The sequence below is a fragment of the Phoenix dactylifera genome, unplaced genomic scaffold (assembly GCF_009389715.1).
Source record: "Phoenix dactylifera cultivar Barhee BC4 unplaced genomic scaffold, palm_55x_up_171113_PBpolish2nd_filt_p 000529F, whole genome shotgun sequence".
Taxonomy (NCBI): Eukaryota; Viridiplantae; Streptophyta; class Magnoliopsida; order Arecales; family Arecaceae; genus Phoenix; species Phoenix dactylifera.
In genome coordinates, this window is record NW_024067939.1 from 245,835 (window position 1) to 264,264 (window position 18,430).

The 18,430-nt window shown below is 37.3% G+C and overlaps 1 protein-coding gene across 8 annotated transcripts; it reads left to right on the forward strand.

The window, feature by feature from the left end:
• Nucleotides 1-4,469: 4,469 nt before the first annotated feature.
• On the forward strand, nt 4,470-18,005 carry LOC103699203 (methyltransferase N6AMT1-like). Of its 8 annotated transcripts, none has more exons than XM_039119327.1 (5): nt 4,470-4,674; nt 5,720-5,825; nt 16,270-16,418; nt 16,604-16,691; nt 16,844-18,005. In XM_039119327.1, the coding sequence occupies exons 3-5, from the start codon at nt 16,387-16,389 to the stop codon at nt 17,606-17,608; spliced, it is 885 nt and encodes a 294-aa protein (XP_038975255.1). In that variant the 5' UTR covers nt 4,470-4,674; nt 5,720-5,825; nt 16,270-16,386; the 3' UTR covers nt 17,609-18,005. The 8 variants fall into 8 exon arrangements, with proteins under 8 accessions (XP_038975255.1, XP_038975258.1, XP_038975257.1 ...); XM_039119330.1 differs by having other exon boundaries at nt 16,604-16,675; XM_039119329.1 differs by having other exon boundaries at nt 16,270-16,398.
• The last annotated feature ends 425 nt before the right edge of the window (nt 18,006-18,430 follow it).

Consider the following 18,430-nt stretch of genomic DNA (forward strand, 5'->3'; position numbering starts at 1 on the left):
AGAGTCTGTTTGTGGGAAGATGGAGACATAGGTAGGCACTCTAACTTGTGGAGTAGCCAATGAAGAGATAGGCAAGGGATTTTGATTGCATCTTATGGCTATTATAAGGCTTTAGCTATAGGAAGCAGAGATAACCGAATGATCAAAGTTTAAGGTAGTTAGGCTGCAGACTGAATAGAGCCTCAAAGGGGGACTTGTAGTGCAATACAGGATTTGGCAACCTATTTATGAGATAGGTTGCAACAGAGAAAGCATAGGACCAGAGTCCTTGTGGAAGAGAGGCGTGAGTGAGGAGAGTGAGACCGGTTTCAACCACATGGCGATGACGGCGTTCTGAGACTCCATTTTGTTGAGGAGTATGTGGGGCCGACGTATAGTGACTGATTCCATGATCGGAGAGATATGATTTTAAGGCAACAAATTCGCCGCCATTATCAGAGTAAAGACCACGAATTTTGGTGTTAAACTGTCTCAATCATTTTGTGATATTGCTGAAATAAGGTTTGGACATCAAATTTTTGTTTGAGAGGGAAGAACCACACATACTTAGTGAAATGATCTATAAAAATGATGTAGTAATTGTGACCAATAACACTAGTGATGGGAGACGGACCCCAAACATCGGTGTAGACAAGATCAAAGGGAGCATTGCTTGTCAAACCATGCTTATGGAAAGATAATTTGTGAGCTTTATTAATGGCACAAGAATCACAAAGTTTGGAGGACGACTTGGCACTAGTAACAGGAAAAGAAAAAGAAGCAACAAGACGAGAGACAACTTTGGGAGAGGAATAACTAAATCTACTATGCCAACCATCGAAAGAGGTTTTCTCATGAACAAAAGCAAATGCCTTATCTGTCTTTGGTATGCCAATAGGGTCCGGTAGAGGGTACACACCATGCTCACACAGTCCTCGTAGAAGAATCTTCCCCGTTCTCCGATCCTTCACAAGTAAAAAAGATGGGTGAAATTCAAGAAAAAACATCATTTTGTTTAGTGAAATAATGAACAATTAGAAGATTTTTTTTTAAGAGTAGGGCCTCATAAAGTATCATTAACATGAAAGTGCGATCAGGATATTGGATAGATAAAGAACCAACATGTGTCACAAGCAAACCTGAACCATCGCCAATTACAACTTCATTGGTGCCGTCATATTCAGGCAGTTGGGGATTAGACAGCTTGGTAGTGATATTGTGAGAGGCAGTGGAATCAATGAGCCATCGTTTATCCTTGGTCTAAGCAGTGGTAGTGCAGTTGGCAGTGGGCTCCGGACGATGCAGCTGAGGACAATGCTTACCAATATCACCGAACTGATCACAGAACTGACATTTAGGAGAAGATTTCTGCTTGGAATACCGGTTCTGGGAGTCGCCCTTATGGTTTTGGTTGAGCACTCTAGGAGGGAAAGTTGGTTGGTGTGAGTCGAGCAGTAACCTGAGTTGAGGTATTGATGGCGATGAGAGGATTTTCAGTGGAGGAGGAGGAAAATTGAGTGACATTCAAAGAGGTTTGGGATGTAGAATTAGCCATGGCGAAGATTTGGATCAAAAGAAAAACTCAGTGGAGATAAAGGCTTTAATCTGATACCATGTAAAAGAGTAAACTGTTGGTTTAAGAAAGGCTCGCACACATTTTTATTGACGTACATGATGTATATATATAGAGAATACAGGTTGGTGCATCTTAAAATTAAGCTAAGCTATAACAGCTTTGTGACAGCATATCTTTTATATAAGGTAAACAATAAGCCAGCCAAGGGAATGTTTGAATCTCGCTGTAGTTGCCGCTATAACAGTAGATCTTCTAAGAAATATAATTTCTAGAATAGTGCTACGCTATAACAACTTTGTGATAGCATATGTTTTTTATAAGGTAAACAATAAGCCAGCCAAGGGAATGTTTGAATCTCGCTGCAGTTGCCGCTATAACAATAGATCTTCTAAGAAATATAATTTCTAGAATAGTGCTACGCTATAACAACTTTGTAATAGTATATCTTTTATATAAGGTAAACAATAAGCCAACCAAGGGAATGCTTGAATCTCGCTGCAATTGCCATTCATGGAGGAGCTGATTGTGGTGGATTGGTAACTGTCTATATACTCCCCGAAGAATTTGCCCATGATCGAGTTTATTGGTTGGCACACCTTGGAGAATACCTGGCTGGCCCAGGAGGTAATGCACTCACTACATAACGATGTGGTTGGACAAGGTTTAATGATCATCAAATGGGACATTGAGAGAGGACCTGTGATCTCTATATTTGTTAGACTTCCTCGACTAGGTCCTGTTGGGTCACTTGAATCATTCAAGGAAGTTCCTTACTTGATCCCAATATCCAAGTCGCTTGTATTCCTGGTTCCTACAACTTTGAGCCTTAAAGAGTGTGGGTGCATCTGCTTTTGCAGCATGTTCATCTCTTGGGAGCCCCCAATCCCGAACTTTCTTAAAGTAAACTTCGATAGCTATGTTAAAGGGTGGCACTAAAGGTGGAGCAAGATTCTTGATTAGAGGCTCGGACTCCAGACTCGTTTTTGTGGGTGGCAGCCTGATCTTTGACATCTCGATTCCTAGACCAGAATTGAGGGCCGCTTGGGCGGGTATTAGTTATGCTCAGCGCGGCCTGGGAGCTACTTCCATCTTTGTGGAGGGCGACTCTGCTACGATGATCTTATAGATCCAGGGGCAAGCTAGGGATGTGGATGTCCATCTCTCACTACAAGGCATCTGGAGCCTATATATTGTGAGGGGGCACTTTATCTATCGTGAGGCACATCTACCAAGAAGCTAATGGATTTGCGGACTGGATGGCCTCCTTCGTAGTTCATCATTCCAATAATGCACTGTGGACGGATTGTTTACTTGCTACGAGGGCATTTCGAGATGCGTTACTATTTGATTTCTTGGATATATTCATACCAGAACAATATGAATTACCCACTTCAAAAAAAAAAAAATTGTTGGTGCAATATCCCCAAAATAGTTCATCCTTTTGAACATAAACAGCTGCTCCCTATCCTCTCTTGGCCACCATGGAGCCTTTGGCGAGTTTTTATGGCCCTCCCTTCCTCACCTCTACTGCCGGCCCTTGTTAACGACCAACCTGCATGGGTATTCTGTTATGTTTCTGAGTCCTTGGAATCAATCTAAAGTCGATTTACGTGGCTTGCTGTAGTTGTTGTTTTGTGATGGTTGTCGTGTGGTCCCAATCTTTTGGTCCTTTGATTAGGTGTATGATACATTACATGTGTTTATATCTTGTTGAGTGATGGGCTATAAGTTGGATGGTCTCTAGGGAACCATTATAGCACTAGGTGGGGTAATCATGATGCAGTGGCATCTCAATGCTGATGTGCCACCATTGCAGCTATGTTAGGAGTTCCCAATTCCATGCAACCATTATTGACTTGTGGTTACTAAGTTGAGGGTATTTTTGAAGTTATGATTTTTCCTATTTTTGTATCTGACTAGTACTCCAAAACCCTCTTATACTCGCATAGCAATGATGATCAAAACGTTAATACGAGTATATGCTTGACATGGCCCTAGGGTCAATCAATGAGCAACCATATTGTATCCCGATGATGATTGAAGTCTTCGAGCCCATGCAAGTTATTTATTTTCCTTCTACATTACTAAAATGTGGAAGGATGTGATACACAGTCCATAAATTTTTCATGCTACTGTATCGAAAGCAAGGGCATTCTTGTGTGTCGATACATGTATATAGGAGAGGTACTTAGCCAGTTTCTCTACACATGTATTAGGACTATTATGTTTTATGGCCTCCATAAAGTAATTGTGTAGCACTTTCAAATGCAGCGGAGGTGCTTTGATCATATTTATCTGGAAAATAAATTGAAATAGAATAGTTGTTATTTTTTTGCCTAATAATCATGTTATAGGATAGAAACAAAATCAAGCTAAATAAATGATACTATTGAAAATTCTGACACCTGCATATAAAGATTCCACTTGAAGTGTCTTATATGCGTATTGCATGTTGAATGAACTGAACCTCATATTCTAGCTCAAACATAGTGAGGAAACATGAAAAAAATAGAGCCAAGGAAACAATATTATTGGAATTGCATAAACGTTGGTGAGCTAATTGAACTTGGATACATGACATGCTATGCATGTGTGTTGGTGTTGCCTGCTGAAACCCATGCATATTCTTGGTTGGATATGGCGAGAAAACCTGACGTCGTACAATTTGATATATATAGGTGCCGCGCTAAGGTGCCACTAAAAAGGTAACGTATTTGGAAGATAACGCATAGAAATCTCCACATGAGCCCAAAGACCGAAGCGGCCTGGGGCAGGTTGGCCCGGTCCATAGTAGGTCGAACTGCGGCGGACACGTACACAGCCCGGCCCGCTTTGTTCTGGCGGAAGGCAGGCGGCCCACGAGGGTCCTATAAATATTACCCGTATCCCGCTTTTTTCTTCCCATGATAGATTATCACCCCAAGGCGGGTTGCTGATCCTCTTGCTTGTTATCCAGATCTCCGCCGCGCGGCCACCGGCGAGGAGAGAACCGACGCCCCCATCTGCAGTCTTCTGTTTCTCCGCCGATCTTGCCTTCCATCCCTGGAGAAAGGGCGATCTTGTCGGGGAATGGCCGAACCTTCTGGCATCCTATCTCCCGTTTTTTGGCGGACTAAGAGGTAAAGAAGCCTAGGGTTTCTGTAGCAAGATCTCGATGCACTCAAATCTTTTCTTTCTTTCTTTCTTTTCCTTGTCTACTCTCAAAGCAATCTCTTGGGACGATGTCTTGGTTTTGATGTCTATTGTTAGTTTCTTGCTTTAAATCTTCATTAAGGCTTGTCTTTGTTAGAAATCTAGGGTTTTCTGTAGCAAGATCTCAATGCACTTTATTTTTTTATTTTTTAAAATATCTCTCTCTCTCTAAGTAATGTTTTGGAAGAAAAAAAAAATCTGGTTCCGTTTTAAAAATCTTCGACAGGACTTAATTGACGCTTACTTGCTAAACTTTGATATCTCGCGAAACCCTCGTGAGCCATATTATCAAATCTTTTATTTGAGATTTTTTAATTAAAATGTAACCCTATCGTGCTTCGTCATGGCCTTTGCTTACAGATATCTGACATCTTGGAATGTATCTCTAATTTTTCAGGCTGCTCACATGTTTAGAGCAGCCAAACAATCAGCTGATTGGTTAGCTGGTGCTAAACAAGCCTCTTATTTCTCTCCAGATGATGCTGTTCGTTTTTCTTTTTTCCTTTGATCTCTGCTGATTGTTTAGGTTGTATTTTTGTCTGCAATTGAGGCTTAGCCTCCCATCAATCACAAAAAATAGAAGAAACCTGTCAAGAAGTAAATGTTTACAGCGTCTGGTAGATAAGCATTTGTTTGATTTTTATTGACAGCCATCAATGCAGGCAACGACCTATAGATTGACCTGTAGATGATGTAATGTATGATATCGCGGAAATAAATTATATAGCACATATCGAGGTAATATTAATCAACCTGGAATTCTTATAAGAACTAGATAATGGATAAGGATTGGATTGTCATCGGGGTTGCCAACTTCCTTTTAGGCAATAAATTGTCTGTTGCCCTGATTTTACAGTTTACATGTAGGCTTTCCAATTTTATTGATGACAATTAGGGTTTAAAGTTTTCTTTTTAATGTTTTGTTGTTTAAACTTAAAGATGACCCGCACATAACTTTGCCTTTGTATATAGGTTCAGAGGCATCTTGGTGACTATTATTCAATCTGATTGAACTTTTCGGGGGCTTGGCAGTGCATTAAAAAAAAACTCATGTGATCGTCTCGAAGACTAAAAATTGGTATGCCCTATTTCTTGGGATCTATTAAATGTAGATTTACATTTGGTCCATCATATGTCTTGGAAGTTGTTTATATGTTCAAGATTTGGATAATCTGGTACCCTGTTTTTACCTCACTATAGGCATCTCAAAGTATCTAAAACAAAAAAGTATATATTGGTTATGCTATACCTTAAGTTCGATGGTTGTATTTCAAACCTTTTTTGTGATCACAATATACATCTACTAGGGAAGATATGTGAGCTTGTTTTTTTAACTTCCATGAGTAGGTGCTGGAGAACATTCATTTCCAATACTCAGCATGATGCCATTTCTAAACAGAATTTTGGATATCACTTGATTTATAGCTGTAAACATAAGCATAATTCAATCATTTATCAAGTAAGTTCCTTGATTTTATAACCTACTAGAATTATACACTCATATAAACATGCATTTATCGGGGTTGTATTTTCCGGTACATTGATTGTACTGGCAGCATGTATGTATTCTATCCAGAATACATTGATTGTGCATTCTAAGTCCACAAATTGATACAACAAAGAACTAGGTGATACTATTGGTTCCTCCTCTAGTTTTGAGTTTTGGATGTTTGGTCAAAAAAGTAATAAAAATACCAAAAGAGCGAAAAAATAAGAAAAATAATTATAATTTAAGACAAATTATTTCATATTATTTTATTGTGTTCTAAGTTATTTAGGATCTTAAGTTGTTTTGTAATGCTAGTTTCAGGCTAAAATTAAATTATATTTTGAACATGTACTAAACTTTCCACTCACTATAAATGTATTATATTTTCCTACCATCTTAGCAAATTGTTGTAATCTACCTACACATTTCTCTATTTTTTGTAAATATCCTGTGTTTTCTCTTTTTTTGGATTATATTAAAATTTTCCCAGTACATGTTTCACTATTTCTTTTTAAACCCATCTAAGCATATTTTGTTTTATTTCATTTAAGGAACTCATCTAGGCAATAAAACATCCAACTAAGAATATTTCATCCTATTCCATATTAATAACCCATCTAGGCCCCCAAAAAGGAATCATCTAAGCATGCTGCATTCAATTTCAATTGAGTAATACATATAAGCAAGAAAAAACCCATATAAATAAGAATTCTTTTTGTTTCATTATTTCATAATGCATCTTACCTAATATAATAACCACTAACACAAATTTGATAAACAAAGCCTTAGATAAATGTGTAATTGAATAGTATTGCTCAATTTAGAAAATACTAGCCATATTAACTTGTTAAATAAAAAAATAAAAATAGCAGTTTTGATTGGATTTGGCCGAAACTAGCAAAACTGGACCAAAACTGGCTGAAATCGACTAAAACTAACTGAAATCGAAAAATCCATTCAGTTTCAATTAGGTTTCAAACCCAAATTGGATTGGTTTTGGCGGAAACTTAAAACCTTGTTCCACCATGCGGGAGGATTCGTCTGGGTGGACCACGCGTTACTGCCATAGGTCTTAGGCAGTCTTTTGTTTTCAGATTTTGTTGGTCGCATTCACACCGTCAGGTGTGAGCCGCTGTTGTGCCAAAAAAAAAACTTGTTCCAACCAACCTCCACGTCATTATTGTGAATGTAATCTAAGGATAGGTTTTAGGCAACAGTATTGGCCATGGTAAGCAGGTATACTTTCATAAAAGATCTCAGGGCCAAGTTTGCGGAATTTGATGGAGCTCAGTTGGATGCACACTTTTCTAGCCAGCGGGTAAGATAGCAAACCAGACTGGAAAGAGCGCTAACGGTATAACGGATAAGAGTACCAGTAGTTCTGAGTCTCATTCCCCAGAGTAAAAGGAAGAGATAGGGAATTTTTGTTTGCTTTTCCTGTTTGCTACCTAATAAGCAATTTACTCTTTGTTTGATATTCTTTCAAGGAAGGATCCATACGATCATATTGGCTCTATAGCTCTTCTATTTTTTTTGTCCCTTCTCAGCTGCTCTGATTCGAAAGTGTTTACAAGTTTAAAGGAAAAAATGGTTACGAACTCAATCTTCCTTCCGGGTTTGAAACTCCGATTTACTCCTTGATCTAAAGTCCACAATCCCAACAAATTCTCTTCCATCAAGAAGAGGTTCTTTCTCTCACGTAATTTCGCCCGCCCATTCCACTTCCGTGCCGGAGGAAATGGGATTCGAACCCATGATACAATCTTCTTGTATGTCGATTTAGCAAACCAATGCCTTCAAGATTGTAATCTCACAACATGCTTGATGTATAAAGCACCATTGAACTATAACCCCCATGTTCTGCTAGTGTAATTTATCCAATCATTTGCCAACTAGTGGAATTTTGGTAAATCCTACATCAACAATGCATGCCATTGTTCTTTACTCATTCATGTTAGTTCTTCAAGTAACGTGGGTAAGTAACATGGATCTGTGGTTTCTCATGTTTCAAATTTGACCCGCAAGTGGATCTCTGAGCCTTTTCCCATTTTTCTAAGTCCAGTCCAGTAATTTTTCATTCGCCAGCTCGGATTTGAAGCAAGCTCAAGTGCATAGTGAACTCAATTTTATCCTTTTCAATTTTTTAATCCAACACCACCATTAGTTTTTTTACTTCTTGTCTTTGTTAAAATAATAATATTGAAGTGGTTTGTTTGGCAAATATATAATTTCCAATTACTCTACCATCCTCTCTTTCTCTATGTTATCTTCTCAATCATGTGCAATTTCCATTTGACACAATCCCGCAAATATTTTTTATCAAGAAATCCTACTACAAATAGGTTCTATTTAAATCTTGAATTAGACATTTCTATTAAGTATTAAACACAGTTCTGATGAAAATTTATGGCTTTGGGAGTCATGTTAGGATTGTCATGGGATATAATGTAGTTTAGCGAGCAAGTACTTGAAGTGCTTTCAACTGTGCTATGCACACTAATGGGGGCTGCGAATAATTTAGGAGTCATGTTAGGATTGTCATGGGATATAATGTAGTTTAGCGAGCAAGTACTTGAAGTGCTTTCAACTGTGCTATGCACACTAATGGGGGCTGCGAATAACATCTAACAACTTCTGCAAATTGTGCTTTGCGCTAATTTTTATAGGAGTCATGTTAGGATTGTCATGGGATATAATGTAGTTTAGCGAGCAAGTACTTGAAGTGCTTTCAACTGTGCTATGCACACTAATGGGGGCTGCGAATAACATCTAACAACTTCTGCAAATTGTGCTTTGTGCTAATTTTTATGGTGGATAATAGGGATAATGAAAGCAATTTTGGGTGTAAAGCTGTGAAAAACTCCAATATATCTGTACTTTTCAGAGAGGGAAAGAGATTTAGTTTACATTTTCCCAAACATAGGCCAATGTATCATTTTCTTTACAGCGAAATACTAGGGCTTCTTGGAGCACATCATCCATATCTAGATGATAAGGCAGAATTCCACCGAAAATTATTGATTAAGATGATGGTAATTTTAGCAACCCGCAAGCATGATGTTTCATATGATCAATTCGTAAACAAAGAGCTTCACCAAAGATTGAATAAGAGCAACAAGAAATTATTTAACATGAAAAAGGAAACTCCTACTGTGCTGGTTCCATCAGTTAACAATGGATTACTGTGGTTCAATTAAGTAATAAAAGTGTAAGGAGATATTTGAGCAAACATAAACATGCCACAAGCATAACTATACAGTCTAAGTCAGCTCGTGGCTCTAACCATTCTGAAATGTGTATTATGTAAAGACCGTGGATGCAATTCTCAGGGCTTATTGGATCAGATTAGTGGTCCCTGTTGCTTGCATTGCGCAGTTAGGAGTGTCGAGAAAAAAAAAGAAAAGAAAAGACTCAATGTTTCCTCTTCTTTTTTATGTCTTTACTTTGTTCATTCTCATATTTTGTTTCCTTAACATTTCTTTATTCTGTATTATTCGCTGTACTTATTCTATGGAACTTTTGAGCTTTTCCTGTATTCTTCTAATTTTTATTATTCTTTTTTTTATTTGTACTTTTCATCCATTTACTATTTTAAATTCATACAGTCTATACATGTTTTATTTTCCATTTTAAGTTTATTTTATTTTGTTTTGAATATGTACCTCTACTTTGCACTTTTAGTTCTTCATACTTTGGTTCGAATCTTCTATTTTTATCATTCAGCTCTTTTTTACTTTCTTTCCTGTTTTATCTTTGTTTTGTACTTTTAGTTTAATTTTTCCATAGATTCACTTGTGTGTGTTCTATTTTACTTTTTCTATATATCTTAGAGTCAAATCTATTGTCAACAGTATGTTATGCCTTTTCTAATTTTTGTTATTTTTATTTTTTCTTTCTTATATTTTTATATACATTTCACTTTAGATTTTCTTCGTTACTCACTCTACTCCATCTCTTTACCTTCAGTGATATTGTTTTAATTTCTCTTATGTGTTTTTCATGCATTTTGTATTTGCAATCTTATCTACTTTTGTTTTGATTTATTTTATTTTGGTTTATTGATTTAGTAATTTTCAGTTTGTTCTTTTTACTTTGGATTTCTAGTTCTACATAATTTGGTTTGTGTATTCTGTTTTTATGTTTAGTTTTGTCCTTTAGTTTTTTTCTTTAGATTCTTTGATGTGTTTGTTGTGTTATTTTAGTTGTTTTTGTCTATTATAACTTTGCTAATATGTATTTTCCATTTTTGTATTTTGTGTATTTTGTCTTCTAGCTTCTAATTCTAGTAAACTTCCAGACTATTACTTTTGTTTTTTTCTTATATTTCTATTTTCTTACATTATATTTTGTAAACTTTTTTTTGTTTTACTTATAGTTTGATCATTTGAGTTTTGTGATTATGCCTTAATTTCTTTTTCCTATTTTTTTAATTTGTACTTTTAAATCTGTTCTGCATTTTCAGGTTTATAGTACTCTCCATGTTGGTTTATTTTTTTTATGATTTAGTCTTTCATGAATTGGTTTTATTTTTTTCAATTGTTTAGTTCACTTTTTATTTTTTTCTTATTCCGTATGTGTTCTTTTACATTTTTTGTTTTTGTTTTTCTGTTTTGCATACTGTTATATTTTCTTTGGCTTTTTTGAGACCAGGACGGGATAATCCCCACCTGCTATCCCATCCCACCCCATTTCACCTAGGTCGGAGCATAGGCCCCTGTGTAGGCTGAACCACTGCTTGCAAAACCGAGAAAGTTAATTAATCAGGGGTCGAAAGGGGAGCCCGAGACTATCTAGAATCGGAACCCTGATATCTTTGTTATCAAGCAAGAGAATGTACCATCTGAACTAAAGTTTTTGGTGGTTACGTATGCTATTATATTTTCATTTCTACTTTTATCATAGTCTCATATTTTCTACTTTTCATTTTTATTCTTTATTTTTATTTGTAATTTTTAATTTTTCTATCTGTTTCAGTTTTTTGTTTACCCTGAGCTTGGTGTTGTAAATGCCCCATTGGGGCTGTTCCTCAGAATAATTAAGATATCTACATCTTATAATGCCCCAATTTTCGGGATGCCCTCAAAATCATCATTAATTTCATTGGTCTTCTCCTGGCATTAATAAATTTTTAGTAGATTCCCTGTTGAACACTGGTGTCATGTGCCCTGACCAGATCTGTCCACTTGACACATCACACTTCCAAAATTTCTCAAAAAAATTGCATTTGCCCAAGCATTGGCAATATGGTACTCATTTAAAAGGGCGCTGAATCGAGAATCTAATGCTTTTTAGTGAATGCAAGATTTCAACTTTATGGTAGAGAGTAATAGCCATTTGTTTGACAGCTGTGCAAATTTATGCTGAAATTACATGGGAATAGGTATATTTGGTCAATTTGAACCTAGTTTGAATCAGGGATGTGCTAGCACGAGTTTGAGTGGTTTCTAGAGGTTCGTAATTCTCTCAAATTCTTCTTGAGTCTCTCGAACCATATTCAGAGCAGAGGCCTATGGGCCATGATTTAGGTATTGCTGTCAAAAACTGAGACCTGAGTTTTCATATTGATCTTACATGCATAATAGGACACATTTTGATTGGACCACCTGGACCTGATCAGATGCAACCCATATATGTAATCATATCAGAAAACTAAAAAAAATTTGCCTGGATTTTGATCAGAAAAAATAGAGCCAATCAAAGGAGATACTCTTATCAACAAACTAAAGATAAGAAACCAATGATGGATATCGGGAGTTTGCCAAACAGAGGAAAAGGTGATTTCAACATAAAGGTTATTTTAAGATGCTTTGATTTTGACTTTATTTGGGAGCAGCATGAGCAGCGTAATTAGGATAAAGTTGCCATGTCTGAAGAAAAGCTGAAGCTGATGGAGAAGTTGGACAACTATACTGAGCATAATCTCTGAGTCTGGAAAGATAATTTGGATCCCCTTGATGGGGGCTTGGCATTAGATTCTTCTCAACAGCAGAGGTATCACTGGAGATAACACTGAAACTGATCAAGTGATAATGAACTTAACTGCATTTTTTGTTGTAGTTTAGGAATACAAGACACACACAGAGAATAGGTATTCAAGTTAAGAAGAGATTCATACTGGATATGTAGTATGGGTAGGCAAAAGAAGTGCATTGCCTAAAATTATATATCAGAATTAGCAATAAGGTATCAAAAAGAAAAATTACCAAGATCATCTATTACATGATTTATGTCATCGGTTTCTGTGGTTTAATACTCAGATGAATTATAAAATCATTAAAGAATAAACACAAAAGATTTCCGTACACAATGTGTTATACAAATGATCACATGCATAACTTTATATTAAGGAGTCACTGGATGGATAATTGCGGCACATGTAAGAGATCAAATGAAAATGTTCGACTTGCTGATTTTGTGAACATTGCTTATATTGGTAATAGCCATTGTTCTGAAAACATAGTCATGATGACTGCCACGGTGGTTACCATGCTAATTTTGGGCCTAAACCACCATGCCTTGGTCCATGGTCGCCTGGCATGGCAGCCAGGTATGGGGCAGCCTATATAGCGTGTAAAACCCGATGTGGTGCTGCTGTATCAGGTGATATAGCGGATGCTTCCCGTAGTAAAATGGGGATCTCTTTTAAGTGAACCAGATGGCTCAATCGGTTGGCTTGAGGTCTATTATAAAAAGATTAGTCTGTTCGACAATGTGCATCAGTTGTCTCTTTTCAAGCCCTAGTTAACATACGGAAATGGAGGAAGAAAAAGGGAAGGAGGAAGAAGGGGTTCTGCGACCGGTCAATACCAGACCTCCATTGTTGATGTACAAGTATTTTTTTTTTTTTAATTTCTTCCTCTCTTTCCCCCTTAAAAAGTAACAAATACTCTTCTTCGGAATGGTATGCCGTACTGGTTCGAATTGGACGGTATGGGGCATACCGTACCGGTTCGGTATTGGTATTCGGTACGGATGGCGTACTGATATTCGATACGCCAAAAAAATTTCGTACCATACTATACTGACACTGTGCCAGTATTGCACCGGTACGGGGTCTGGTATCAAGATGGTGAACCTTGTTTCTTCCCTTTTGCTTACCTCCTCCCTCTCCTTAACCTTTATGCGGACCAGATTCTGAGCCAAAGCAGAGGAGGCAAGACATCCTCACTTCTTTTTCCTTTTCTTGCCCAAAAACATGCAGTGTCTGGTTTCAACTCATTGTGGCAGCAGATCAAAACTGTTTCATTCCCCTGTTCCCTTCTGTTATGGCAAAACAGATAACAGCAGATTGCGAAGTAATCAGTCATTGACTCTCATAGTCTTGCACATCAAAATCACCCTCTATTTTTCCCCTGTTTTTTTCTCTGCTTCAATTTCTTTTTTCTTTCTTTTTCCCCCTTTCTCTGCTCAATGCTGATTCCCCCTCCTTCATTCTCTTGTTTTCTGCTGATTCCTATCACCAGTGGGTCTGGTCACAAGCCCACGCTCAGAGGAAGTTATAAAGAGGAGAGGGACAGAAAAGATGAGGAAGGAGATAGAAAAAAAGAGAAGAAACAGAGGACTTTATGGATTGGTCTTTTCAAAGTTTGCATTTAGCTTGCTATATTTTAAGCTTTTAGCATTTCTCTCTGCTATTGTTTTAATTTCGATGGGAAATACGACTACTTGGTTCAAAACAGTTACTGAACTCAATAATAAAATTAATAAAAGTTGTTCTAAAATAAGTAACAGTTTAATTTGTTAATTACTAGTTTTACTACTTTGTCATTGAATGACTAAACCTTAAATTAGATGGTGAAATGCTCATATATTATGCTTATCGTTAATTCCTTATATGCTGATATAACCATTATTTTTTTTTCCGGCACTTCTTATCCTGTATCAATGTTCAATATGTTGTTCTTATTTCTCGTTTCTTATCCCACTATAGTGCATCGGAGAGCTACTTGTTTGAGTTGATAGTGGGTCCTCACATTGTATGGATGTAGACATGATGATTTTTACATTAAATTATGCATCTCAACTTTCATCTTTCATAACTCTCTGATATTTCGTAGCTTCGTGATTGATAGTTCTTCTTGGCATTTTTTGCATCAGGCTCATATGAAATATTGGCTAGTTGATACTTAGAAAATATTAATGTCTTAATAGCCTGCATTGGGTATAGAATGTCCACCATGGGTGCCCACCATCTGCCTTCTAGAACTTGTTTGATTTGCGGGAAGAGGAGGGAGGAAAGTGGGGTCAACAGGAATATGAAGAAATACTTCATGTTTGGTTGGAGTTTTCAAATGAGAGAGATGAAAAAATAGTTTTCTTATGGAAATAAGATTTCCACATTTCATAGAAAAGAAAAACTCATGTGGGACATGGAAAAATTCAATTTCCACTGGTTGGGAATTGGGCTAATCTTTTTTTAAAAGTGCCTTTAAGCTTTTAAATAGAATGGGGTAAGGTTTTTCCTTTTATTAAGGGCATAACAGGTATTTTATACAATATTTTCCGAAAAGTAGATGCTCAACCAAATATAAGTCACTCTGAAATGTGCTACTTTTTTATGGTCAACCAAACATAAAAAAATCACTTTTTCAGGTATCATATATCCAGGCATCAGCTTTCCAAAAAAAGCATTCCAATGAGAAACAAATTTTTCCATGAACCAAACGAGTTCTTAGTATATTGGTAATAGCATAAAATAGGAATTTGATTGCTCTACCCAATACCTGACATGACCTGATAGTGGAGAAAGAGGGTCCACTTGCCACAATTTTGGAAGGATGCCCTGACCAGTTATGTCGCTAGAGGGCAAAAAAGCTGGTTTAAAATGATGATATTGACCATTCAATTTGAGGATGATTGTAAGTGTTTTACATGCTATATGCTCATGACATCAGCTACTGCAGTGACCAAAATATTATCATCTAGAAACACAATACCGTAAAATTTTCAAGTTTGAGTTCGGTAGAAGAACATTTATAAAGCTTGAAAAGACAATATGTTGGTACTTCATTCTTCTGCTAGTAATATCTATGGATATATGTCTATATAAAAGGAAGCTAGGGTGTCTTCACATTTTGCTTAGCTAATGGTAAATCCTTGATGGAGATGAACGGATGCTTTGGAGCTCTGAAATGTTGTTCAGTGGAGACAAGTTTCTCCATGCAACTCATAGCAGTCTTGTCACTATGACTAAGAAGGAACTTGGTCGGGTGTAGTAGTTTTTGTTTTCCCCGTGTGAGTTCAATCATGAGAATATCTTGTAACTGGTATGATTTTTTCTTTAATTCTGACTTTCTTCAGTCCTGAAGTATGTACCAAGTTTACAATGCCATGCATTCCAACTCTCAACCTTTTTATAAAAATATTTTTTCTTTTATTCTTTTCTCAAACTTGCAAGATCCAGATATGCAAATTTGTGGTTGAGATCCTGCAATTATCATCTTTTGAAAATCTTACTTCTGGTGGGTTGCAGCCGTCTGCTGCTAGTTTATTTTTTCCATGTTCTCTATATTTATACACCCATTATGGTACACCATTGATATGGTAAAACACTGCATAAAACCAAACCAACTTTCACTTTAGTATGACAGCATATCGCCATACTTGTCTGTGTAATCACAATCCTGTGGCTCTTAAGCAATCACCATTGTTAATGGTTGGTACAATTTTGTTCCTCACCACTATTCTTATCGGCAAGTAGCATGGGATGTTATATAGCTAAAATAATCCAGTTTCTCTTAATGATTTTCCAGTTTATTGGTTCTTTGTCTTGTTTCAGTGCTTTTCTCTTTGACATTCTTGTCAAAGCTCTCTAAAATTGTGATTCAAGTCACCTGATGGTGCGAATGCATACTTATCCCAAAAATGTCATGTTTTACTAAAACTATATTTCTTATGTGCTGACGTTACATTCTTCCTAGTTTTATTGCTGTTAAGCTTTCTAATGTGTAAATAGAATTTTTTTCTCTTTTGTCATAACTCATCATAGCAAGTATCATACACTATATAGCAAGGTTTGCCATCTTGGTACCAGATCTTGTACTAGTACCATCATATTACAGTGTTGGCATGCGGCATGGTACGAAACGGCGAGACGTACTGAGTATTGGTACGGTACAAGACTACATACAGATTCAGTACCAGTACGGGTATGGTACATCCGGTACGGTATAGTACCGACTGGTACGGTTATTATTCTTTTGGGCTCATTTGCATCAAGTATTTTTTACACCTTATTGATTTTCGCTATGTTTGAAATAAAGCAATGAAATGAGAAGTAAATATGCATTAATTTTGATGCATTCAGGTTCTGTCCATCATGTAAGAATTGTGCCGTTCTAATATGTGGCATCTATTTATTTGGCTAGGTTCTTATGCTGGATAGCTACCATGGACTATGGTATAGATATCGGATCCTCTAGTTTTCCCACAAAATGCAAGTTGAGCAGCAGAACTGTAAGCTAGAACCAGTAACATCATGCCTCATGGCGCAGAGAGAGGGGGGGGGGGGGGGGAGGGGGAGGGTAGTTATGAAAGAGAAAATGGATGTTATTTGTGAATTTCATCTTTGAACTGATTTCTGAAACTGAAACTGTTATTCTTGGTAGGTTTCATTAAAGTCATCATACAAAACTGCTCAGCTTCGACTCCTTAGCCGCCACCCTGAGGTGTATGAGCCATGTGACGACTCATTTGCCCTAGTGGATGCTCTCCTAGCTGATAGAGCAAATTTGTTGCAGCACAAGCCAAGGTTATGCATGGAAGTGGGCTGCGGGAGTGGCTATGTCATCACATCTTTGGCCCTCATGCTTGGGGAAGAAAACTTTGGAGTCCATTATTTTGCAACTGACATCAACCCACATGCTGTGGAGGTGACTCGTGCGGCACTTGAAGCTCACGGTGTACATGCAGAGATCATCACCACAAATATTGCTTCCGGGCTTCACAAACGCCTTGCTGGTATGATAGATGTGGTGGTGGTTAATCCTCCTTATGTGCCAACACCTGAAGAAGAAGTTGGCTGTGATGGGATAACTGCTTCTTGGGCTGGAGGAGAGAATGGACGCAAGGTGATAGACAGGATCCTTCCTGTTGTAGATGAGCTGCTTTCAGGTGACGGTTGGCTTTATATGGTCACCCTCACAGCCAACAATCCTTCCCAGATTTGCCGTTCAATGAGAGAAAAGGGGTATGCATCTCGAATCATTGTCCAGAGGTCGACTGAGGAGGAGAGCCTCCATGTTATCAAGTTTTGGCGTGAAGATATTGCAGAGATGGAGGGGGCCAGAGCTGTTGCATCGGGATCTGAGTCGTGGTTATCGCAATTTCCTCTTAGATCCTTCTGGCGTGGTAATAATGGGAGAAGTGGCTGAATTGAGGATAATGAATTCATGGACCTCTAAACTTGGTATCTGTAGTTACCAGATACATATGAAGCACTGCTTGGATGCACTGTAAATTGAATGGTCTCAGTGAATCTAGTAAATTCAGTACGTGATTAAATTTGTCACCATTTCAGTTTCAGCTTCAGTTTGAGTGTACTATGTATTTAAGCTTGCTACCAGGTATATGTGAAGTATTTTTTGGACACATTGTTAACTGAGCAGCCTCAATGTGTCAGTGAACCATAGACTCTTGTGAATTCTGGAGGTATCTGAGTTTGTTACCGTTTCAGTTTCTATTTTAGATTGAGTGTAATATGGCCGTGTAAATGTTCTGATGTTGTACGTTTCTCTTTCAGTTCAATGGATTTCAATTCAATTGAGATAACTTACTGCTGTTCATTTGATGTGAGTTGAACTGATTTTACTTCACTTTTTTATGTTCAAGTGATTCTGACATATTTATTAATGTACAATTTCTTTTAGTACATTCATTTGTGCAGTTCATATATCTCTCAATTAAATTATTCGTCCTCAACTCTTGCATCGGTGAATCCCTAAAAGAGAAAGGTAAGTTGGCTGACAATTTGATTCTCATTACGTGGATACTTCACTACAAAATTACCTAAGTACATGAACTCTCCTTACATGTTCTCAGTCCCCAAAAGGGCCAAAACATTGAATTGAATCCCCCTCATACATATCTATCCTTTAAAGATCCCTTAATATGCCAACAATGCATTCAACCTGAGACTCCATTGGCATGGACCCCAAAACCCCTCCATAAACCACCATTAAGGCGAGCCATTTAAG

Excerpts from the sequence above, each read along its gene's own strand:
- LOC103699203 (XM_039119327.1), top strand. The coding sequence starts at position 16,387 with ATGGTACATCCGGTACGGTATAGTACCGACTG. Across the intron at positions 16,419-16,603 it reads GTACGGTATAGTACCGACTG|GTTCTTATGCTGGATAGCTA; the intron begins GTACGGTTATTA and ends TTATTTGGCTAG. Across the intron at positions 16,692-16,843 it reads GCAAGTTGAGCAGCAGAACT|GTTTCATTAAAGTCATCATA; the intron begins GTAAGCTAGAAC and ends TATTCTTGGTAG.